This window comes from Hemicordylus capensis, chromosome 5 (assembly GCF_027244095.1).
Source record: "Hemicordylus capensis ecotype Gifberg chromosome 5, rHemCap1.1.pri, whole genome shotgun sequence".
Classification (NCBI taxonomy): Eukaryota; Metazoa; Chordata; class Lepidosauria; order Squamata; family Cordylidae; genus Hemicordylus; species Hemicordylus capensis.
Genome location: NC_069661.1, coordinates 225,997,742 through 226,021,709, shown reverse-complemented (window position 1 = coordinate 226,021,709; position 23,968 = coordinate 225,997,742). Strand labels below are relative to the sequence as shown.

The 23,968-nt window shown below is 44.2% G+C and overlaps 1 protein-coding gene across 3 annotated transcripts in view; it reads left to right on the top strand.

Annotated features, from left to right (window-relative positions):
- Window positions 1-963: 963 nt before the first annotated feature.
- Window positions 964-23,968, top strand: part of HCFC2 (host cell factor C2) — a 42,385-nt gene continuing 19,380 nt past the window's right edge. The window contains exons 1-9 of one of the 3 annotated variants that reach the window (XM_053257817.1): window positions 964-1,167; window positions 5,748-5,896; window positions 7,138-7,298; window positions 9,152-9,360; window positions 10,087-10,171; window positions 13,635-13,738; window positions 15,263-15,451; window positions 18,590-18,775; window positions 21,749-21,798. In XM_053257817.1, the coding sequence (XP_053113792.1) occupies window positions 1,002-1,167; window positions 5,748-5,896; window positions 7,138-7,298; window positions 9,152-9,360; window positions 10,087-10,171; window positions 13,635-13,738; window positions 15,263-15,451; window positions 18,590-18,775; window positions 21,749-21,798 (1,299 nt within the window). In that variant the 5' untranslated portion in view covers window positions 964-1,001. Of the gene's footprint in view, window positions 1,173-2,347; window positions 2,393-5,747; window positions 5,897-7,137; window positions 7,299-9,151; window positions 9,361-10,086; window positions 10,172-13,634; window positions 13,739-15,262; window positions 15,452-18,589; window positions 18,776-21,748; window positions 21,799-23,968 lie in introns of those variants that run through there. The other 2 variants (XM_053257818.1, XM_053257819.1) reach the window with 2 other exon arrangements.

The following is a 23,968-nucleotide window of genomic DNA, read 5'->3' as shown; positions in this document are numbered from 1 at the left end:
TGTACCGTGCTAAGAGAAATGCTTGCACTGACTCTGCCCTCGCTCAAGAGGCCCTTTCAGCGTTCTTATTGCAAGTATTCTAGGGCTGCCCACAGACACTGACAACAAATGGCAAGGATGTCTTGGCCCACATTCAGCCCCATTCAAAAAAGAAAATAAATAAAAAGACTCCGCAGTGCTCTTTGAGCTTGGGTCCATTTAAAAGAAAATAACTCTGCTGTTCCTCTTCTGTCATGTGTGGAGAGAGTGGGCATGCACAAGAACTCTGCACGTGCTCAGAAGCACAGAACCCCAGGCGCCAGCATTTACAACAGAACAGAACAAACAAAAAACCCCAAGCTGGCGCTCCTAATTTAGGCAGAGTCTTCTAGAGAGACACCGACGATCTTCTCACATTCTTATTTCATTCCCTGCGGAAATAAGAGCCTCCCCATCTCTTACAACTTTTAAAAAGGCAGCCAAGACACATTTGCTCACCCAAGCTTTTAATTAGATACTGTTTTAATTGATTGATTGATTAAGTGCCGCCAAATCCGTGTCGACTCTCGGCGACCACAGAGATAGATTTATGATAGATAGATTTAGACAGATTTATGATAGCTAGCTAGAATAGTTTGATGGTTTTCAATAGTTTTAGTGTTGTTTCAAATTTTAAATCCTTGCAATGTTTTAGCCTTTTTGTTTGTTGTTTTGTGTGTGTGGTTGTAAACCGCCCGGAGACATGCTTTTTGGGCGGTATATAAATATGTTCAACAAAACAAAATAAAACGGCGAGCCCAGCGACGACAACAGAGAGGAGCAAAATAAATCAATAAAATAAATAATAAAAATATAAGAATAAAATATAATAAGAATAAGAATAATAGCAGCCCTCTCCTCCTCCGCCTCCTCCTCCGGGCCGGGGTCTATTTGGCTCGACTCAAGCCGCGCGTCCTCCGGTCCTCCTCCCCAGCGGCCGCCTGGGATCTCGCCGCGGTGCATTGTGGTAGCGGGGGGATAAGATGGCGGCGGACGCCGCTGCCCTCAACTGGAGGCGGGTTTCTTCCTTCACGGGGCCGGTGCCACGATCCCGGCACGGACATCGCGCCGTGGCGATCCGCGAGCTGGTCATCATCTTCGGGGGCGGCAACGAGGGCATCGCCGATGAGCTGCATGTGTACAACACCGGTACGGTGGGTGTCGGAAGAGAGGAGAAGGAGGAGGGAGGATGGCAGGCAGGCAGGCAGGCAAGGCAGGCTCAGGAGGCTGGGCTTGGGCGCTGCCCGCCTCGGGCTCGCCTGGCACCCAGAGCTGGTCTTGCCGCCGCCAGCCTCGCCTCGCCTGCAACCAGCGGCTGGCGTCTGCGGCTTGGAAGGGGACGGAGCGTCCTCGGCAGAGGGTGGCATTCAGGGCGCAGTGCCGGGATTGCGGCTGCTGGAGCAGCATGTCCAGAAGAGCCCCGGAGGAGGAGGAGAGTCCTCTGGCACCGCAAAGGTGAACAGCTCTATTGTGGCTGCGGAGACCTCGACTCGCCGCTCTTCTCGCCCGCCCCGCCCAGCCTCCTCCTCCTCCAGCGTGTTCTTCGTCTTCCAGGTGTCGCGCTCCCGGGAAGACTCTTTTGTGTGTTTGCAGATGAGCACATCGGCTCCTCTGGAATTTGCCCAGGAGAAGCGGCCCTGGGGAGGTGGGGAATCCAGGGCATCCATGATGGGTCTCGTGGAACTTCAGGGCAGCAGTCAGGGCAGGGGGGCACCCTTTGTTTCCCTGTTAGGGTCGTGCTGATGGACGGGAGGAAGAGTTGACCTTTTCCTAATGAAGGGATGTAGCCGTAGAAAGTGCCACGGCGGAGCAGAGTATGACTCTACTGCAGGGTATTTGGGAGCTGTGTGAATGCATGTATCTGTGCCTCTGTCGCTGCGCGTGTAAATATGCACGTTTCTCGTAGGGATAGAGTTTTTAGGGAAATGCATGCAAGGGAAAAGATGGAGCGGCTTTGGCTCTTCCTTCCATCCCAACTTTGTGACTCTACTATCACAAATCCTAAACCTTGTGGATGGCGTTGCTTCTGTGCCCTGTAGTCTAGCATGCTGTCAGAAGTCAGTGACCATCATAGGAGACTGTGGATAGAGAGATGAGTCGATATGAAGACTTGGTTATCTACAGATAAAGTTGACTTGTATTATTAGCCTCTCTTGGCTTTTTGGGGAGAGGGTAGGGATTTTTGTAAGACTGCGAATGTGTGTTGGCTGTGTGGGATTGTGGATCAAAGGTCTATGATGCTGAGAGCTGGACTATAAAAACCTGATGAAGTACCAAAATGCATTGCAAAATTGCTCACATTCATCACAAAGTGTAGCTGTAACTGCGTGTGAGCTGTGTAAAGTTCTTGTACTCTGCTTTCATCACTGAAGAAGTGAGTTTATATTTTTAATAGGGCTTCTTAGTCATCTTTCCTGTGAAAATTGCCAAGTATTTTTTTTAAAAAGACATTTTTTAAAAAAAAGTATTTTAAAGAAAGATAATATAAACATGATAAATCAAGGTGCCACACTAGAGAATAGTATGGCTGTGGCAAGGAGTGAAAATAGAAACTTGGAGGCTGAATTTGGAGTGTGTGGATGTTTGTGAGTTTGTGTTAGGAGACAGGTAGGCAGTGTAGTTTAGGTGGTGGAGAGAGCTGGTCTTGTGGTAGCAAGCATGACTTGTTCTCTTAACTAAGCAGCGTCTGCCCTGGTTGCATAGGAATGGGAGACCACATGTGAGCACTGTAATGTATTCCCCTCAGGGCATGGAGCTGCTCTGGGAAGAGCAGAAGGTTCCAAGTTTCCTCCCTGACATGTCCAAGATAGGGCTGAGAGAGATTCCTGCTTGCAACCTTGGAGAAGCCACTGCCAGTCTATGTAGACAATGCTGAGCTAGATGGACCTCTGGTCTGACTCAGTATATGGCAGCTTCCTGTGGAGTTTTGGAGAGGAGAGCTGGTCTTGTGATAGCAAGCATGATGTCCCCTTTGCTAAGCAGGGTCTGCTCTGGTTACATGTGAATGGGAGACTTGATGTGTAAGAGGTTCCCCTTAGCTCTGGGATGATGGAGCTGATGGAGCTCTGGGAAGAGCAGAAGGTTCCAAGTTCCCTCCCTGGCCTCTCCAAGATAAGGCTGGAAGAGATTCCTGCCTGCAGCCTTGGAGGAGCCGCTGCCAGTCTGTGTAGACAATACTGAGCTAGATAGACCAATAGTCTGACTCAGTATACGGCAGGTTCCTATGTTCCTAGGTGTCCATGTAGGAGTGCAGAAGGTTGCAATATGGTTATGTTTCTCAAACGAGAAGGGGAGAGGGCACAAACAGTTTTGCATCTCCCATTAGTTATTGCTTAAGTGCCGTCAAGTCCGTGTCTACTCTTAGCAACCACATAGATAGATTCTCTCCAGGATGATCTGTCTTCAACTTGACCTTTAAGGTCTCTCAGTGGTGCATTCATTGCTGTCAGAATCAAGGCCATCCACCTAGGTCAGGCATCCCCAAACTGCGGCCTTCCAGATGTTGCTGAACTACAACTTCCAGCATACCCAGCCACAAAAAATTGTGTCTAGGGATGCTGGGAGTTGTAGTTCAGCAACATCTGGAGGGCCGCAGTTTGGGGATGCCTGACCTAGGTCATAGTGACTGAACTGGGATTGCTGAAAGAGGGCCCTGGTGTTGCGCGTTCCTGATTGTTGTGGATAGGCCTAGGGTCATAGAATTGGAAAGGTCTTATATTTTAGGTCATCTGGTCACCCCCTGATGAGTGCAGACAATCCAGAGCCAGAGCATCTCCAACTGATGGCTGACCAGCTTTTGCTTGAAGATCTCCAGCAAGGGAAAGTTTACCTCACCTCTGGATAATTGGTTCTATTGCTGAGCTGCTGGGTACCGTTGTGTACTGATGGGAAGAGAGCTGGTCTTGTGGTAGCAAGCATGACTTGTCCCCTTAAGCTAAGCAGGATCTGCCCTGGTTGCATATGAAAGGGAGACTAGAAGTGTGAGCTCTGTAAAATATTCCCCTTAGGGGATGAAGCCACTCTGGGAAGAGCATCTAGGCTCTAAGTTCCTTCTCTAGAATATCCAAGATAGGGCTGAGAGAGATTCCTGCCTGCAACCTTGGAGAAGCTGCTGCCAGTCTGTGTAGACAATACTGAGTGAGATTGACCTATGGTCTGACTCAGTATATGGTAGCTTCCTATGTTTCTATGTAGTTTCTTCTAATGTTTAGTTCAACTAAAATACATCACCATGTAACTTAAGCCTGTTAGTCCTCTACTACCCCAGAAGGCAGAACAAGTCCTTGCCCTCTTTCACATGACAATCTGCAAACAAAGCCCTCCAAAATGACCCCCATTTAAAAAAAAAAAAGTGGTGTCTGGATTTGTGTAGGAATGTGGATGTAGAGCTAGGGAGCAGATGAGTAGGAGTCATTTCTAGATGGAGAAAGGGAGTCAAACCCACCTAGTATGTTTAGACAGGTTTGTTCTCTGCCCAGAAAACAATTTGTTATGGGGTGGCTAACAAATCAAGTTTTTTCTGTCATTACATTTTGATAAAAACTGCAGCATGCTGTTTTCCAGTGTTGTTAGATGCGGATGGGTGGTTGGGAGAGTGTAACATATATGAGAAAACATATTTTGTGAGTGGAGAGAAGGAGCAGTGTTGAAGGAGAGGATGCTGTTTGTATATATTGGTTATATGTGATTTGGGTGCTTGTAGTTCTGAGGGAGCAGAAGGGGACTTTGAGGCTATGCACCAAAAGACGTCTCTAAGAACCTGTTAGGGCATCAAGTTAGTTTGTTTAATTTTAATTTTAAATTTTTTTTTTGCTGGCATTTTCTGGTTTTGTATTGTTCATCTTCAGTACAAGGTACTGTGCTATTTAAAATCTCCTGCAAACAAATTCATCCAAATGAGCAGTCTTTTCCCCCTAGTGGTGGTACCTTTAGGTGGGCAATCTTGGCCCTCCAGCTGCTATTGAACTACAACTCCCATCATCCCCAGCCACAATATATTGTAGCTATACACAAGGTATACACACCTTTCTGTGAGTTTTGTAGCGGCCTTTGTGTGTTTGGCTGAATACCATTTGATTTTGACATTTTTACTTTAGCCTCCTTGATCCTCTCCTTTCGAAATTTATTTTTCTTATTTTTGCTTGTAGGTAAAAGAATTGTATATTCAGTGATACTGTCATTTAGAGACTTTGTATGAGAACCAGGGAAAACTTAACCTTTTTAATTTAAGAAGCTAGGATTATAACAAACCGTTTGCATGGTTGAAGAGTCAATTAATATGATGTCATTTGCCATTGTTTAAAAGATGAGGTTTCTTCTCTGTGGAATTTCATGTTTAAATTCACCTTTTAGTTCCTTGTTCAGTAATAATAGCTTAAGAACTGCATCCTGGCATGCTCCTCTCTGGTATAGGCCCATCCCTGTTTAAAAATGCCACCTAATGGTGCAGCAGGGAAGTGACTTGCCTAGCGAGCAAGAAGTTGCTGGTTTGAATCCCCACTGGTACATTTCCCAGAATATGGGAACTCTAAACACCTATATTGGGCAGCAGCGATATAGGAAGGTGCTGAAAGGCATCATCTCACACTGTGTGGGAGAAAGCAATGGTAAATCCCTCCTGTATTCTACCAAAGAAAAGCACATGGCTCTTTGGTCGCCAGGAGTCAACACCGACTCGAGGGTACAACTTTTACTTTACTGTTTAAAATATTGTTCATGTTTTATTCTAGCTACAAACCAGTGGTTTCTTCCTGCTGTTAGAGGAGACATCCCACCAGGCTGTGCAGCTCATGGATTTGTCTGTGATGGTACCAGAATATTAGTATTTGGAGGAATGGTTGAATATGGAAGATACAGTAATGACCTATATGAATTACAGGTATGGGCGAAGTAACCTATCTAGCTGAATGGGAAAACGCAACTTGTGTCGCGAATATGTAGAAAATATACCCTAGAGTAATATTTATATGTTGAGCATAGGCATGCATTGTATGTGCTAAAAAACAGAATGTATAGCATTTAGAGTTGTGTGTTTGATATACATACATGCCAGGGTGTTTCCAATAGCATCCACCAATACCAGAAGGATTATTTGGGGCTTTGTGTGAAGTGGCTATTGCCAAGTAGGGAGAGCAGCACTGTTTTATTGGTGTGGAGCGGGGGGATACATAAATAAGTGTGTCTGTGTGTGTAAATTTTTAGATTATGGAAAAGAAAAATGTTTCACTTTTATTAAGATGTGAGCTACAATATCCAGATATGCGAAGAGATTAGACAGCCTTTCAAAGGCTGCAGTCACAACAATGTTTGAGGGAATATATTTGAGTGAAACATTACAAAGCTTACTTCTACATAGCAAATTATGGCCAAGTCCCCAAGGCTGTGGCAGATATGTGTGTATTCATCCATCCATGTATTTTTCTTTGATAAGAACATAGGAACAGCCCTGCTGGATCAGGTCCAAGGCCTATCTAGTCTAGCATCCTGTTTCTCACAGTGGCCCACCAGATGCCTCTGAGAAGCCTTCAGGCAATAGGTGGATGAGGGCATGCCCTCTCTCTCTTGCTGTTGCTCCCCTCAACTGGTATTTAGAGGCATCTCGCCTCTGAGGTGGCCTATAGCCAGCAGACTAATAGGCATTGATAGATCTGTCCTCCCATGTCTAAGCCCCTTTTTAAAGCCATCCAAGCTAGTGGCCATCACCACATCCCAGGGCAGAGAATTCCACAGATTAATTATGTGCTGTGTGGAAAAAGTCCTTCCTTTTGTTGGTCCTAAATTTCCCAGCCTTCAGTTTCATGAGATAACCTGGTTCTAGAGTTGTGATGTTTGCTTCAGTAGCGGCCACTCTCCAGACTCCTTTTTAAAGCAAGAAGGAAGTTTTTAAAAAGCAAAAGTTAAAATGCAGCATGATGCTTGGGAGAGTGCAGAAGCGGGAGTGTGGAGAGTATGGGACAAGCAAAGGAGTCAATCACACACTGTCTGTGCCATGGATGTTATTGACTCATCCTAGTGTGGTCCGTGAGTGTTAGGATTGGGATGTAGTACCACTGGATGTTCTCTGCCGTTTACTTGTGAATGGACGTAGATGTCTGAACATGTTCCCATTCTGTCTTCAAGGCAAGTCGATGGCTGTGGAAAAAAGTGAGACCCCAGCATCCCTCAGCAGGCCTGCCTCCTTGTCCTCGTCTTGGCCACAGCTTTTCTCTGTATGGTAACAAGTGTTATTTGTTTGGTGGATTGGCCAATGAGAGTGAAGATTCAAACAATAACATTCCCAGGTATGCTGATTGGATTGAAATGGGATGTTTAGAGATTCTTGCTTGCTTCCTCCCTCCTCCTCCTGTTTTAACAATTAAAAGGAGAACCATACTATGGTGATGGGGCATCTGTTAAGGATACCTGTACTGTACCTGTTGCAGGTCAGAAAGGTTTTTTATGTTGCATGTTGTTGAAAGGGCCGTTTATGCTACTCGCATCAAAGCTAATGAGGAAGTTCAGCAACCAACTCTTGAAATTTGATCACCCTGAACTCGAAAAATGTGGAATATTAATGTGACTCTGCTATTATTGCTCATTTGTCAGATAATATGAAGAATATTTGTTACATTTTGTTACATTGATAGGTTTTTTTATTTTTATATGTACTGTATGATGTAACTTTGTCATGATGTAACTTTGGAAGGTTGGATCATTTTTTAAAATTTAATATACTGCCTGACTCCAAAGGCTCTAGGTGGTTTACAAAAATAAACACACTAAAAATGGAATAGAACCAACTATTAAATAATTAAAATTTAAAACATTAAAAGATTAACACAATTAAAATTCTTAACAGCAATTAAAAGTATAAAACATTCAGAGATTATTAAAAGCCTGGCTTAAAATGTGTGTCTTAAGGGCTCTTCTAAAGGCTGGTAAAGATATGAAGCCACAAATGTCTCTAGGGAGCACATTCCCACAGCCCAGGAGCGACACTAGAGAAGGCCCACTCCCGAGTCACCGCCAGACGAGCTAGTGGTACATGGAGATGGATCTCTCTTGATGAGCTTAATGTGTGGTGGGGATCATGCAAAAGGAAGCTTATTCCCAGGTAACTCAGTCCTAAGCCAAATATTCATAGTAGTAGGGCTTTAAAGGTAATTGCCAGCATTTTGTATTTTGCCCAGAAACCTATTAGCAGCCAATGCAGTTGCTTTATAACAGGCATAATATGGTCTCTACGAGAAACCCTGGAGACCAATCTAGCCTCTGCATTTTGAACCAACTGAAGTTTCTGAACTACATACAGAGGCAGCCCCACGTAGAGTACATTGCAGTAGTCAAGCCTAGAGGATTAATAACCTATAACCTCTCCTTAGTTTTTCTTTTACCATATTAGGTTGTAATATATAGCTAATAGCTATCTCAGTATCAGTTTGGAAGGCTAGTTGAGAGTCTTGTGATGCAGTGGGTAGAGTATCAGACCCAGAGCATGGAGAGACCAGTGTTCCCTGTAGCAGGGATTCCCAGATGTTGTTGACTACAGCTCCCAGAATCCCCAACTGCAATGGCCTTTAGCTGGGAATTATGGGAGTTGTAGTCAACAACATCTGGGAATCCCTGTTACAGGGAACACTGGGAGAGACCCAGATTCAAATCCCTACGTGGCTATGAAACTCACTGGGTGACCTTGGGCCAGTCACTTTCTCTTAGATTAACCTACCTCACAGGGCTGTTGCAAGGATAAAAAGTGCGGGGATGAGATTATATATGTTGATCTACGTGGATGAAGGCTGGGATAATAATGCCATAAATGAAATAAATGGTGATTTAATTGAGCTAATAGCCCATTCTAGTCCAAGAGCTCTTCACGATTTGCAATATGTTAATAATGCTACCCCCGCCCCCCCCCCTATCCCTTACAGTTATCTTTTTGATATATACAGACTCTGACAAGTCTCTAAGGGGAGAGAATGCCAAAATAACATTATATCACTCCTGAGTCTTGATTGTCTTACAGGAATACATATATTTTTACCACTAAATAGGGTTGTGCAAATATCCATAGCGCAGTTCTAAGCGAAGGTCTCCTTACAATAGTTCCAGATAGAATCCAGTTACTCTTTTCCATATTGTCTCAATCCTCTACCAGGTACCTAAATGACTTCTATGAACTGGAACTACAGCATGGTTCAGGAGTTGTGGGTTGGAGCATTCCGGTGACCAAAGGGATGTTACCTTCTCCCCGTGAATCGCACACAGCCGTCATGTACTGCAGAAAAGACTCGGGAAACCCAAAGATGTTTATTTTTGGAGGGATGTCTGGCTGTCGCCTTAATGACCTGTGGGAGCTTGACATAGGTGAGTGTAAGTGAATTGCTAGTCAAGTTTGCCGTATTGTGTTGTATTAACTACACTAAGTTAAATTATAATTAATGTACAAGTCCTTCAAGATTAGTGGTGGCTGTAAATTAATTACAGGTTATGCAGGCACCCATCAGTAACAAATTGTGCAGCCTCAACTTCATCTTAGGGCAAGCCTTGACAAATGATCTCTGGATCTAGGAGCCAGCCCCAAAAGTTTAGGAGCCGGACAATGGACACTTGACAAAATTACTGGACTTAGTGATGGAGGGAGGTGTAAATGGGGTTCTCTTTATTCCATTTACAAGTAGCATATTTGGAACAAAAATAGGGCTGCCTTTGACAAATAGAGTTATTCAGTAAAATCTTTATCTTTGAATTTCCTAATCTAGGCACCATGTTCCCTGGTGGCTACATGACTTAGCATTTACCATTTTTCTACTGAAAACAGATTGGAATTGCTGTTTAAAATGTCATTTTATTAAGCAGCTAGAAGCGTGCATGTGTGTGCGTCCATAGTGTGTATTCTTCTACATAGTTCACACAATTTAGTGCTCACAAAGATGTATTTGAAGTTTCCTCCAACTTTCTAAAAATTGTGTTCTGTCCATGCACAGTTTTCTGAAATCTGAAAAAGGACACCTGCAAATAGCTTACAGTCTAGTTAAAAATGTTTAAAGTAATCCCTTCTTTGTGTTTTCTCTCTCTGTTTTTTCTTACTAGAAACAATGACTTGGTCGAAACCAGAAACTAAAGGGACAGTGCCCCTTCCCCGTAGTCTCCATACAGCCAATGTAATAGGAAACAAGTATGTCTGTTGTTAAAAGCTCACCTATAGAAAGGTACACCTAGTAGGAGACTGTTACTCTAGTGTTTGTATTTAGGGATCCTGCCTGTGTGCATCTCTGTGAAATCCTTCAGCCTTATGAAAACTCTTCTACAGGTTGAAGGACCTAACTGTGGAGCTTCAGGAAATGGAAATGTGCTACTTAAATGTTGGTGAACGCATAGAAACATTTGTTTCATTTGGGTGTGTTGATTCTCTGCATAGACTTCAGAAATGGTTTTAAATGAACTCGGAAGCCTGTAGCAACATCTAGGGGGAAAAGGCACATACTTGTATTAATTTCTAGTGCTGAAGCATTGTGGTTTAGAAAACAGGAAATACATGCATGCAGACTGATCATGATGTTAATGCTGCTTTAGAAAAGAATTCTGCTGCAACAGCTCATTATTGACATACTATGCAAAAAGCAGGGGGAAAGGCAACTTAAAATATGAAAATGAAAAGTGACCTTTCTTGATGTTTCCATTTATGAGCTGAAATAAATGTGAGTTTGTGGTGGGTGGGAAAGGTTGTCTGTTGTAGGTAAGAACTTTGGTAAGTTTGCGACTGATACTGGAACTGCTGTCTTAACGCTTTGCATAGGGCTGTGATTGGTACTGTGAATATTTGTAATGCATCATGAAGAGCTGGTATTTGTATAGAGCCCATTGTGTGTAGGGCTGACTCCTATGATCTGTATGCCACTTAAGCCATACTCATGCATTATGTTCAGCGCTCATACAGTCTGTGTACAGTATCAGTGGTGCTCTTACCCCTGGACTTCAGGGCCAAAGTCCAGGGTCTCCATACAGCCTGGGGGCCCCTAAATCCTCTTTAGTCTGTCCTGGGTGGTGTGGTTGCCACTGGCCCACACTGTGCTGGGCGGCCAAGTGTGATTGTGATCTGTGCCGGGTACTTTAGAGACAGAGGGTGGAGTGGGGAAAGAAATATGTGGGAGGGGAATATGCTTCTGCTGATGCATATTTGCATAAATATACCTGTTTTTTATTATTATGTTCTTGTGAGTTCAGTTGCTGTTTGTGCCCTCAAGAACCGACATGTTAAAAATACTGCATGTGTCACGGGGTGTGTGTGTGTGTGTGTAGGTGGATGATGCTTAACTTGCTGGGGGTGGGGTGAGCTCCAGCAAGGGGGACCCCTCCAAAGGCCTTTAGGTACAGGCTCCAAAATTACCTAGGAGTACCTCTGTACAGTATACACAAGGTGCAGATAGTACACAGGTATGTTATGTTGAATATGGGTAAAGCAGTTTACTTACATTCTGTACCATGCATTTGAGGGGGCCTGTCACTCTTGTATGGACACCTCAACGCTCTTACCCCATAATGTTGAAATAGGCCTTTAGACAAGTCTGATGTCCAGCACACATAATCAGCAGGGTCTAGAGACAAGATGAGCAGGATTTTGATCCTCTCATTGTATGTTGAACTGAATAGCTGCCTATCGAGCCAGAGAGGGCTATATATGCCTATGAATGCTATTAGCATAATGGAAACCCAGCACATACATTCCATAAGATCACTGAAATACTTATGTCTCTCATGGACATAACTGAGCATTGCATTTTGCTCCTCATTAAAATACCTATGCATATATGTTTTTACATGGGATTCCCAATGCCAAGGGGCAACAGCTTTGTTAAAAGTTAAGGAAGTTACCCAGAAGTACCTACTGCTAGCAGTAACGCTCTTGTGTGAGTAGAAGGACATTGGAAGATAAGAATATGACAACTATTTAAATACCACTCTTCAACCAAAGTTTCCAAAGTGGTTTGCATACAGAAATTAATTAATTAATTAAATGGCTGCCTGTCCCCAAAGGGCTCACAATCTTAAAAAAGAAACATAAGACAGCCACCGGAGGGATGCTGTGCTGGGGTTGGATAGGGCCAGTTGCTCTCCCCCTGCTAAATAAAGAGAATCAACATATTTAAAAGGTGCCTCTTTGCTCAGTTGGCAGGGGTACTAAGATGTCGCATTCTGCATTCTCTGGAGAGATGAACATTTTCCCGCTTGTTAGGAAGTACATTACCCATTTGCCTTTCCACATGCTATAAATGGCTAAAGTTGCTACCCTGCACACCACAAGGAGCAACCCTGTGATAGATAGTGGTCTGTGATTATCTGCTTTTCCTCATAAAACTTTCAGATTGTATTGTCAATACACTACAACCATTGACACTCTGAAAGTGCCATTGATTGCTTTAATTTCAGGATGGTTTTGTTGTCAGTGGGGGTTCTAAGTAAATCATGACTCTCATTTTTTTAAGATTACATTTCACATGTAGTTCCAATGTGGAAATAATGAATCTCCATTTGGTCCGGGAAATCTGATTGTCTAGCAGCTAATGTTCCAAAATCTTCATCTTGGCTGCTTCTAGTAGACACAGTGTAATTTTTCTTGCCAGCATGAAATAATGGAGGGAAGGGTATTATTTATTATCATCATCAAACTTATATACTGCCCAAACTTTCGTCTGCGCTTAACATAAAACAATTAAAACACATATAAAAGTTAAAACAAATCAACAGTTTAAAATCAACCATAAAATTAAAACAGACCATTTTAAAAAGCTGAGAAAGCTTGGGCAAAAAGATGGGTTTTCAGGTGTTTTTAAAAAATTTCCAGGGATGGTGAAGATCGTATCTCAGCAGGGAGCGCATTCCACAATCTCAGGACAGCAACCGAGAAGGCCCGTCTCTGTGTATCCACCAGATGAGTTGGCAGTAACTGGAGATGGACCTCCACAGATGACCTCAATGGGCGGTGGGGCTCGTAGTGAAGAAGACGCTCTCTTAAATAGTAGCTATAGCTGCATCTTCAGCTTCTTTCTCCTTCACTTCAAGGTGTTGCCTTTTAAGCTCTGGGTGCTTGGGGCAATTATGAGGAGGAAAACCCTGTAAACATTGTGGCAAGCTTAGCTTGTATTTCAAAAGAACTTTCATGGTATATCTCACCCTTGATAGTCTGCCTGTGATACTGTCGGGAAGCTCCCCAGGGGAAAATATTGCTTCTTTTCCTCTCAAGCCATAGAGAAGTTATATGAAAAGTATTTAAAAGGGGTTTTTAAAAATGCAGCTTCTAAAGCAACCTCAACCATGCAGCATGCGTACGAATACATTCCTTAAGGCCTAGATATTATTTTTCTGATCTAGGAAGCAATCTTCTCCTGATATTCCAGGCTGTTCTTGACACTCTGAAGAGCTCTTTCCAAAGCAGCTTACAATACGGCAAGGAGGGCTGGAGGGAAAGAAAGGAACAAAGCTCGCATTCTAGTTAGTAAATGCAAAAGAAACTCTGTTTGGAATAGTCTGAGAGACTAGTATAGCAAAATAAACCTTGGAAAATTAAATGTGCTTGTTTCTTCTCCCCCCTCTTCCTTATCTTCCTTTCCCACCCTTCACCCATACCCTTGAATTTGCAGAATGTACATTTTTGGTGGCTGGATCCCACAGAGCGCAGATAATAATCAGTCTTCTCAAGATGGTGAATGGAAATGTACTGGGTCTTTTTCTTACCTAAATTTAGGTTTGTGTACCTGTTTTTGTTGTCTCTTTAAATACTCAAGTTCTGTTGAAGAGAAGCAAACACTCTTTTTTAAATACAGTACTAGGAAACTGCAACCAGTTTTAGATCATTGTTTCTTTGTGTTATAATAAATTATGACCTGCATGTTATAGCAAAACCAATCGATCAGGAACACAAAACTGCTTCCTGATCAGGGGCGTATCTATGGTGGGGCAGGCAGGGCACGTGCCCCAGGCGCCACTTGAAGGGGCGCAATTTTTTTTAATTTTTTTTTTAATGGCCACCAAAAACAAAATGACCACCGTGCATGCTCAAATGGCCTCTGTGAGGCCCTAGGCCAGGCCTCAGAGTCCTTTTGAGCATGCACAGTGGCCATTTTGTTTTTAGTGGCCATTAAAAAAAAAAAACATTATTTTAAAAATGTCCACCACACATGCTCAAATGGTCCCTGTGAGGCCCTAGAGGCTAGTGGGGGGAGGGGGAACCTTTGCAGACCCCCCACGGCCTTTAGGAAGCCCCCCGAAGGGGCTACAGGTAAATTTTTTTTTAAATAAATTAATATAATTCACTGTACACATATTTAGTTTGGCACTATGTACAGAGAATCAGGGCTTGTGACTACTGAGCTGAAGCTTTTGAGCTAGGATTGTATTCATTTGCTCTTACTTTGCTTCTTGTGTTAAGTAAGTAAAATGTGATGTCTTAATAATATGGCTATTAATGGTGAGTTTGTCTTTGAATCAGTGTGAAATCCTTAGTATTAAGGCCCACTGGGAGTTTCTTGTTCTCTTTCTCTCATTTTAACTGTCTTTCTGAAATACCAGAATATATTCCAAGCAGTGACACAGTTTACTGTGCATATCCTTTAATTATTTTCAGAGTATCTGGGAAAAGTCCAATTCTCAATTTATTTTTAAAACTTATGTAGCAGTGATGCTACAATGCATAGTAGAGAATTAGACAGGCACTTCTGTTTGTTTTTCCAAGTACACCGCTACATAGTATTTGGGTATTTCATGAGCCCCAGCATACTGAAATTTGTAGTTTTCCAGCATTTTTTGGTCTGGCTGCATCCACTGCTAAATAGTAAAAGATTAATGAGCTTGACTTGTATTTTTGAGCGGATATTATGGTAAAGTTATCTGAAAAATGGGTGTCAGATGTTTGGACAGAGGGCGCAATTTCAGTGCTTGCCCTAGGTGCTATTTTCCCTAGATACGCCTCTGTTCCTGATCCAACCCTATCTCTCCAGTATGTGTGAGCAATATAAATACAAAGTAGCCAAACAAACTTTTCAAGCTGTATTATTGGCTATCTAGAATTCAAAATGCAAAGAAGAGAAGTTTGGCTGGTTTGTAGATTCTAAGAAATCTCTGTTCAGAGTGGAGACTTGTATGTAAATCGTGTATTTTCCCATATCCATTTTATAGATGGGTAATTCTAAGTGGAGTTGGGTGTATAGTGTTGATTTTTAAAAGCCATGATTTGTACAAAGACTAATTTTGGTTATGTTTTGTGCACTAGATACCACAGAATGGATAAACTTAATCTCAGATTGCCAAGAAGACAAGAATAACCTGCTGCCAGGCCCAAGAGCTGGCCATTGTACTGTTATAGTTGGCACTCGCCTGTACATATGGAGTGGCAGAGATGGCTACCGAAAAGCTTGGAACAATCAAGTTTGCTGCAAAGATCTTTGGTATTTAGATACAGGTGAGTTGAGTGCCCACGCAATATGTTTTAGTAACAGATGTGCAGTAACATATACTATTGAAAGTCAGTCTTCGAGATGTTTATAGATGTGCAATTGATTTCCAGGCCTTTCAGGAACACTACCAATGTATGTCTGAAATTTATAAGTAACACTCTTATTCTGGGCCACTGCATTTAGTGTTGGTTCAGATGTCATGTTGCCAATCCTCCATGTAGGGCCAAGTGTAGGAAAACCAAATCCTGTAGCACCACTGAAATTACATAGATAAGGACTTGGGCATCAGCCTGGATGAGAAACCACTGGAAGCTTCATGCGCAAGTAGGATATACATATAAAAATTAGACTTTTAAAGAAATGGATCAGGATCCGGGCCAAGTCCCACTGAAGTCAGTTGGACTTAGTTAGTTGTGACTGACCTGTCCCTTTTTTGTTGGTGCTTAGTTATGACTGACTTCATTTGGATCTTGCCCATGGTTTGAAGGATTGGGATCATGCTGTGGGCTCATGTGCACCCTTCTCCCGTAGCATGTTCTGGTTCCTTCTCTCCCTCTCTTCTTTGTTTTGAGTAAACCAAGTTTGCTGTCTCAGCTGAACTGGGAAGCCCATGGTTTGCACAAGCCATAGTTTGTTTTCAAACTGAAGATTGAAACCATTTAAAAATGTGCTTCGTTCCATAGTTTGAAGGCAGACTGTGATTAGCCCAAAGAAAGGAGGGAAGGAACCGGAAGGCAGAGAGTCATCCACAGCACAATCCGGATTTTCAAAACACTGCTGGAGCTCTCACTACAAAGCGCAGGTGCTCTGTGCAAATACTCTTCAGAGTGTGGACAAACTCCAGAAGTGCTGTTCTAGATCAGAAACCCATCGGTGATAGTTAAATATTGTGTTTTTGGTTTAAATAAGCACTTCTGAGTGTGGGTGAGTATTCCCCCGCCACCCCCGGTGCTTCTCAGTAAGTGTGGACCTGCTCAGGAATCTTTGGAGCACCAATGTTAGACTGCTGTGGATGTCAGCTGGTGGCTGGAGTCTAAACTTACTTTCTGTAGACACATCAGGTTTTTCTGCTGTGTGAGGGGAGAGGGGTGATTTTAGATGATCTCTCCTTCCCTCTGCAGCTGCTTGTGCCTCCCAAAACGATGCCCCTGATAGTTGGGGAACCCTCAGGGGATAATTTCAAGAGGCACAGGCAGCTGCAGAGGAGAGAGCTGCAAATTGCCTCTTCCCCGCGCACAATGGAAAAACCTGTTAGTCTGGGTGTCTGCCAATGAAGTTTGAGATTGACTTCAAATAAGTGCCAGAAAAGGCAGGCATGTATTGGTCTGAGTTCAGTCCATTATAACTCAATGAGGTTATTCACATGAGCGTGCAAAACCGGGCTAAGGGAGCCCAGCCCGGTTTTGCAAACGCTTATGAACCTCAGGGACTGGGCCTGATCCTGGCAGCTACAGGGCGGCAAACCCACCTAAACAGCCTCCCGGTTAAATGAGGTTAAGGGAGCAAGCATTCCCTTAACCTCATTTTTTGAAATGGTGAGTCAGCCGTGGCTGCTTGAAGCTGCAGCTGGCACACTTGTGGGCTGGAGAATCCCGGTAATGGGCTGTGCACTTGCATTGTTGCAACAGTGCATCACTGGAACTCCAGGGGGTGGGGTGATGCGCCGCGGCACGTCCCGACCCCCGGGGCTGCTGGAAGCGCAGCCAGGCGTCTGGGCGGCCAATCCGCCTGCCCAGGGATGATAAGGAGATCATCTGCAGCGAAGGTAGGTCAAACCCTCCTTCCCTACAGGCTGCCCGTGAGTTTTTCTCACGGATCATGAGAAGAGCTCTGCTATGGTCTTATGAATCTTTCTAGTACCTAGTACCAAGTCACAGTATAAAATAGTCTAGCAAATACACTTTGCAGAGCAGTGCTCAGCAAGTGGACTGGAGAGTTGGTCATCTAAGGCCAGGCTGAGGATAAAGGGATCGTTTTAATCGCTTGCCACGGCCAGCGCCTCCACTGCCTAAAGCAGAAGGTCCCACATGTCCATCTTGCTTGTTCTGGGAGAGGGGAAATGAGTGGCTGGTGTGGCCTGTTCATTTCTGGCAGTCCTGAAGAGAGTGAAGGTGGTGAAAGGTGGTTTCTGTAAATAAGCCAACAGGTGGCTGTTTGTGGATGAGCTAGCAGGTGGCTAGGGATGTGCACAAAATGTTTCATGCATGTTCCAGGGGGTAGGGAGTGGTACCTTTTAAAAGGGGGCAGGCAGGTGCTACCTTCTCCTCCCATGAGCTGCTACCACTGTCGTGCTTCCAAGTTCACTTAAAAGCAGCAGCCGTGCTGCTGTCCCCTTTCAAATACCGCACTGTGCCAATGGGATGCTGTTGCCAGCAGCCCTCATGCGGTGTCGGCACACAGATGGCATCCTTTTCAAGGTACTCCTTGCCCACACCGAAACGTTTTGGCTGCAGGAGCCCGAATCGTTTCAGCACCTCTCCAAAGAGGCACCAAAATGATTCAGGCACATCCCTACAGGTGGCTATTTGCTAGATCCCCTGTGTAGAGAATGACTGCCATACCTAACTTGCAATATGGCCGCTTTGCATCTGTTCCCCAAATTGAGGGCATGGCATTGAGAGAGTGCTCAGTTACATTGCTTTAGTTTAATACCCGCTTGCTAGCCATTCAGTCTGCCACATCAACCCTTCTTCAAACAGGAACATTATAGATGTACAAAGATGTGAGATGCCCAGCCTCCTATGGAATTTTCTTGGATTTCCTCAATTTGTTCAACCTCGCCAGTTTGTTTGTTGGCAAGTTACTGCTAAATTTGGGGTTACAGTTAGAACTGGTGCAGATTATTTTTGTTATTTTATTAATTCAGGGGTTCCCAACCTGTGGTACTCCAGATGTTGCTGAACTACAACACTTATCACCCCCAGCTACAATTTATTGTAGCTGGGGTTGATGGGAGTTGTAGTTCAGCAACATCTGGAGTACCACAGGTTGGGAATCCCTGGCTTGATTTAACAACTTGTTAGCTCAAATGCTTTTTGGGTATGTCCAGCATCAATAAGCATTTTACTGGGAACTCATCAACTGCCCTATTGGGGTGGAAACTACCCTAATGTAATTAGAGCTCAATGTTCTTGATCTTTAAGAGAAACCACCAGCACCTTCGCAGGTCCAGCTGATCAGAGCAACTACGAATTCTTTTCAAGTGAAGTGGGATGAAGTCCCTACAGTTGAAGGGTATCTTCTTCAGTTGCATACAGATATGCCAGCACCTGTTGTGGCTGAAATACCTGTTACTATGGTACCTGAAGCACCATTGCCAAGTACACAAGGTAAGGTTTTTTTTCCTTTTTTTAAAGGTGCAAATGATTTAGGCAAAATATTTGCAAAGCTATTCACTCTCTAAAAGGGGTGGCTTGTGTGTGGACTTTAGAGCAACTTGGGAATGAAGTTATTTTATGCAGTCCCAAATGCACTGAGAGGACGGAATGAAGAGACAGCAATTTGGGGAGAGGGAGACCTTTAGCTGCCTGAAGTGAAAGACAGTATGAACACCACCACCCCTGCGCACACACACAGACACATATCTCCAGGTGGTGTTCAGTGTTCTCAGGCCATGCTGCCAAGGATTATGCCACCTAGGCGTGTTTGGATCTGGTTCAAATCAATCTGGGTTCGACTCGAACTGGCCCAGTTTGACTGGTTCAAAAACAAACTGGACCAACCTAAAAAAAACGGCGGCCAGTCCAAATTTGAACCAAACCGCACTAGGACCACTGTGGCCCGGTTAGCAGGCTATGCTTGTAAAGGGGATATCTGGTGAGGATTCTCCCACTCCTTTCCTTGTAAAGTCTTCTAAGGGCACCTGGGGCATGGCGGTGGTAAGAGGGCACCTTACCAGTGGCGGCGGCTCCTCTGTACCCCACTGGTGCTCCCCAGTGGCAGAGGCATTTCAAGCTCAAATTGGGGGGTGGGGGAAAAGATGTGTGCCCCAGTGGGGTGAGGAAGGGTGGCAGCAGTAGTGGAAGGCATGGTGGCAGGTCTCCAATACTGGTCACCCTGTGGCTCTCCCCGTACCCATGTCTGAGATGACTGCCTCGCCCTGCTTCATGAAGGGACCAGCTCTGGCAACAACTGAGCAGTTCTCTGATTATCTCTGCTCTTCCTCCCACCCAAATTTGTTTCTGGCGAAAGCATGTATAGATAGAGCAGAGCTGCTCAGCTTTGGCCCTCCAGCTGTTTTTGGATTACAACTCCCATAATTCCCAGCCATAGTGGCCAATAGTTGGGGATTATGGGAGTTGTAGGCCACCATCTGTAGGAGGGCCAAAGTTGAGCAGCTGTGAGATACAACAAGGTGACCCCTAGGTCACCTGCTGAGTACTATTTCACACCGGTAAAGCAAGGAACTTTGAGATTACCTCCTCTTTATGCTTCTGCATTTTCAATCAGGAATGGAAGGAAGTGGTGTGAGCAGGAGAAAGGAAGGGAGGCTCACTCTTGTGTTTACTTGTACCTTTAAATGGTGGTAGGGAGAAAGATCCTCGCCCTGCTGTAACCACACAGAAAAGAGAGACAGATTCCAAGTATGCCAATTATTAATAAAATATACTATTTATGAAATGTCCAAGATGAACATGTTTTGGGCTGTGCTGCCCTTCAGGGAAACTTGAGAGAAGACCAAAACTGAAAACTCCTGTAGAAATTCATTTGCTTTTCTCAGGGAATTGCTTTGAAATTCAACAGCTCATTATACTTCCAGTCACTTCCTTCCTTCCAAAAAGGCAACAAGATAATTTCAGTAGTCAAACAGACTCCTTAAAATTGTTTACAATCCATCCTTTGTTCTACTCCCTCCCCTCCTTCTTAGGTCTTTTTAACCAGGGTTTGTGGATGCATGAGAGATTGGGGGATTTAAAAGCTCTGGATTTTGCTGTGTTCTTATATTCTGGCACAAAAAAACCCACAGAAAACAACAGTGCCCAGAGCTTTGAGTGACCAAGTGTCATTTCCCTTGAAAGGGGATAATGAAGGTGAATATTTACCTGAACAAGCTCATTTAGGAGAATGTCATCACAGCATTATGGACCTGGCTTCACTGAATCAGATTTGGATCTTTGTGCTTCAATACAGGTTGCTCTTACCCAGTGCAAAGAATAATTATGATTCCAGAATGTGTCTAAACCAAAATAAGTTGATCATATTCTTTTTTAAATTGTCACACCGAGCACCGGCGAGTCACGCTACCTTGCTGCGAGGCCTCGGAATTTAGGAGGGGAGGGGGTTGACTCTCACCCGATTCCTCCTCCTCTTCTAGGTTTCATGGGGTCACAGTGGCTGATTGTCTGCCTTACGCAGAATGCTCCATTCTCCCCGTCTGCCCCTCATCCCAGGCGACTTGCTCCCTAAAGAGCTGTTGGCAAGTAGAGCAGCCTCCTGCCCCTCCTTTCCGCCCCACACCCTGCTTTATTAGCCCCTTGTCCACCTGATTACAAACAGCTGCTGCCCCTTCCTCAGATTCCTCCCTTCATGCGTGGCCCCACCCTGCTCCCTGCATTGCCGCTCTAGTGTCATTGGGAGGCGCCTTCTTTCCTCCCTTCTCTGGTGACTGCCCGGCCAGAGCGGCCTGCCTTCCAAGCTCCCTGGCCGGCCATCCTCCGGGGCGGGCCCTTCCTCAGCGGCCGCACCTCCTTGCGGCGTCTTCCGTTCTGGCCAAGACGATTCCAGAGCCGGTAAGGCTGGTGGCACCTCCAGTGAGGCTGCCCGCCAGACAAAATAGTCAGAGAGAAAATGAACTCTGTTCTACACATCTTTTTTTGCTTTGGAATATGTTGTTGTGATGAGAAATTGAGATGTTAACAGTAGAAGAGTCTTTATGGTTCCCTTGTCATGATGTGAAAAGAATCTAGCCCTATTCATTATTGTGAATCCTCGTACACTGAACACAGGTACAGGTCTGTGCACTGGTACAATGATTCACATGTTACATTGGTGGTGCAGATAGTACCCTTTCTGTCTGTACCATGCACTTGAAGGGGCTTGTAAGCAAGTTCACTTTTAAATGAATGCAGGTATAGTCATTCACATAAAACGTGTGTGTGTGTACACGTACAGGCATATGAAATGCAAGTACATCACAATATCTGAATAGGGCTACTGTGTGACACTTAATTTGGGATAACAGATATTGGAACACTTGAATGCTTGGTGTGAACGTCTGCTATTTGATGGTGTTTACATTGACATGAAAGATGGTTCTTCTCTGCAGCAAGGCCTACAATTAATGAATATCGTCCTTCCTCCAGGAATCAAGCTGGATCTTCACAGCCAAACTCTTAATAAGGTCCCTAACAGTGTAAGTATAAACTCGGAAGGGGTATTAATAGAAATACTAATAGTTTGCTAAGAAATTCCCAATACATTGGCATGTATCCTATGGTATTCTCACAAGCAGAAGGTATTTCTGCTAGGGATGTGCAGCAAGCGTTTCGATGCCTCGAATTAGAAGTGCCAAAATGCATCGAGCTGCCCCAGCCGAATTGTTTCAGCAAGGGGTGAGTGGGTGCTTCAAAAGGCAGGTCTTACCTGCCCCGTCGCTCCTCTGCTGCCCCCCACCACTCCACAGTGGCGCTTTCGGCATTAGACATCATGCCATGTGACTGCAAGGCTGCTGCCAGCAGCATTGTAGCATTGGCACGTAAATGGCATCTGCGCATGCATAGATGCCAGTTCCGTGGTCAGCATGGTGTGGAATGGGAGGGGCTGTGGAAAAGTGATGGAGGAGCAGGTAAGACCTGCCTTCCTCCTTCTCAAGTGTCTGCTCTCCACCACAACCACCTTGGATGTGCGCAAAATGCTTCACGCACATGCCTAATTTCTACTCATGTGGGGGCAGTGCAGGTTCTTGCCAATCTCTGCTCCTGTTTCAGCTCTCTGCACCATATGCCAGTCTGTTCCAGGAGGGGGTTTCCCCAGCCCTCGGGAATAGATTTTAAGAGAGGTGTAGGGGCTGCAGGGAGAAGGGGCAAGCAGGAACACTCCATTCTGTGTGTGAAAGTTCAGATCCAAGCCATTTTCTTCTATGTGGCTGTCTACAAACAAACCATACTTCCAAGTTTAGTTCTTCAAAGGCCCTGATCAACAACTGGCATTTGAATTGAACTAGGACCGAATGGACAGCAGGGTTGGCTCTGGGCAAGTGATTCATTCACCAAAGTGCTGACTGATCCTCCTTGCCAGTGTATACAGCTACAGAGGCTTTGGCAGAGTTCTCTCATTACACATCTGGGCAAAGAGGTGCTTTCCAAAGTAGTAATTCGCTTGCATTTAGCCAGGGGAGAGCAGATATCCCTATTCGATTTAGCTTGAGGGTGTATATCTTCTTTGATTGCAAGCCCCTTTGCAGCAGGAACCATCCTTTCTTTTTTATTTGCTACAGGTGAAACTCGGAAAATTAGAATATCGTGCAAAAGTCCATTAATTTCAGTAATGCAAATTAAAAGGTGAAACTGATATATGAGACAGACGCATTACATGCAAAGCGAGATAAGTCAAGCCTTAATTTGTTATAATTGTGATGATCATGGCGTACAGCTCATGAAAACCCCAAATCCACAATCCCAGAAAATTAGAATATTACATGGAACCAAGAAGACAAGGATTGAAGAATAGAACAATATCGGACCTCTGAAAAGTATACAATGTACTGTGCTTGATTGGCCAGCAAACTCGCCTGACCTGACCCCATAGAGAATCTATGGGGCATTGCCAAGAGAAGGATGAGAGACATGAGACCAAACAATGCAGAATTGCTGAAGGCCGCTAATGAAGCATCCTGGTCTTCCATAATACCTCATCAGTGCCACAGGCTGATAGCATCCATGCCACGCCGCATTGAGGCAGTAATTGCTGCAAAAGGGGCCCAAACCAAGTACTGAATACATATGCATGCTTATACTTTTCAGAGGTCCGATATTGTTCTATTCTTCAATCCTTGTCTTATTGGTTCTATGTAATATTCTAATTTTCTGGGATTGTGGATTTGGGGTTTTCATGAGCTGTACGCCATGATCATCACAATTATAACAAATTAAGGCTTGACTTATCTCGCTTTGCATGTAATGCGTCTATCTCATATATCAGTTTCACCTTTTAATTTGCATTACTGAAATTAATGGACTTTTGCACGATATTCTAATTTTCTGAGTTTCACCTGTATGTTAACTACTTTGAGAACTCTTTGTTGAAAATCCATATATAAAGAATAACTAGCTGTTGCTTCCTGTGCATGCGAAAAGATGCTGACAAATATCTGGAAGTGAGCAGTTGAGGTATATAAGGGGAGAACAACACATCAGTAAGATAGTTAATTTAGTTATTAATCCCCTCCTGGAGGATTAACCCCCTCTCAGTTAATTTAGTGATTAATCTGCTCTGGGAAGGAGGTCTTAGAAGCTAGCTAAATGCACGCCAACATGTATTAGTACAAGGTGTGCTTATTATTAAGAATGCGTTAAAAGCCAGCA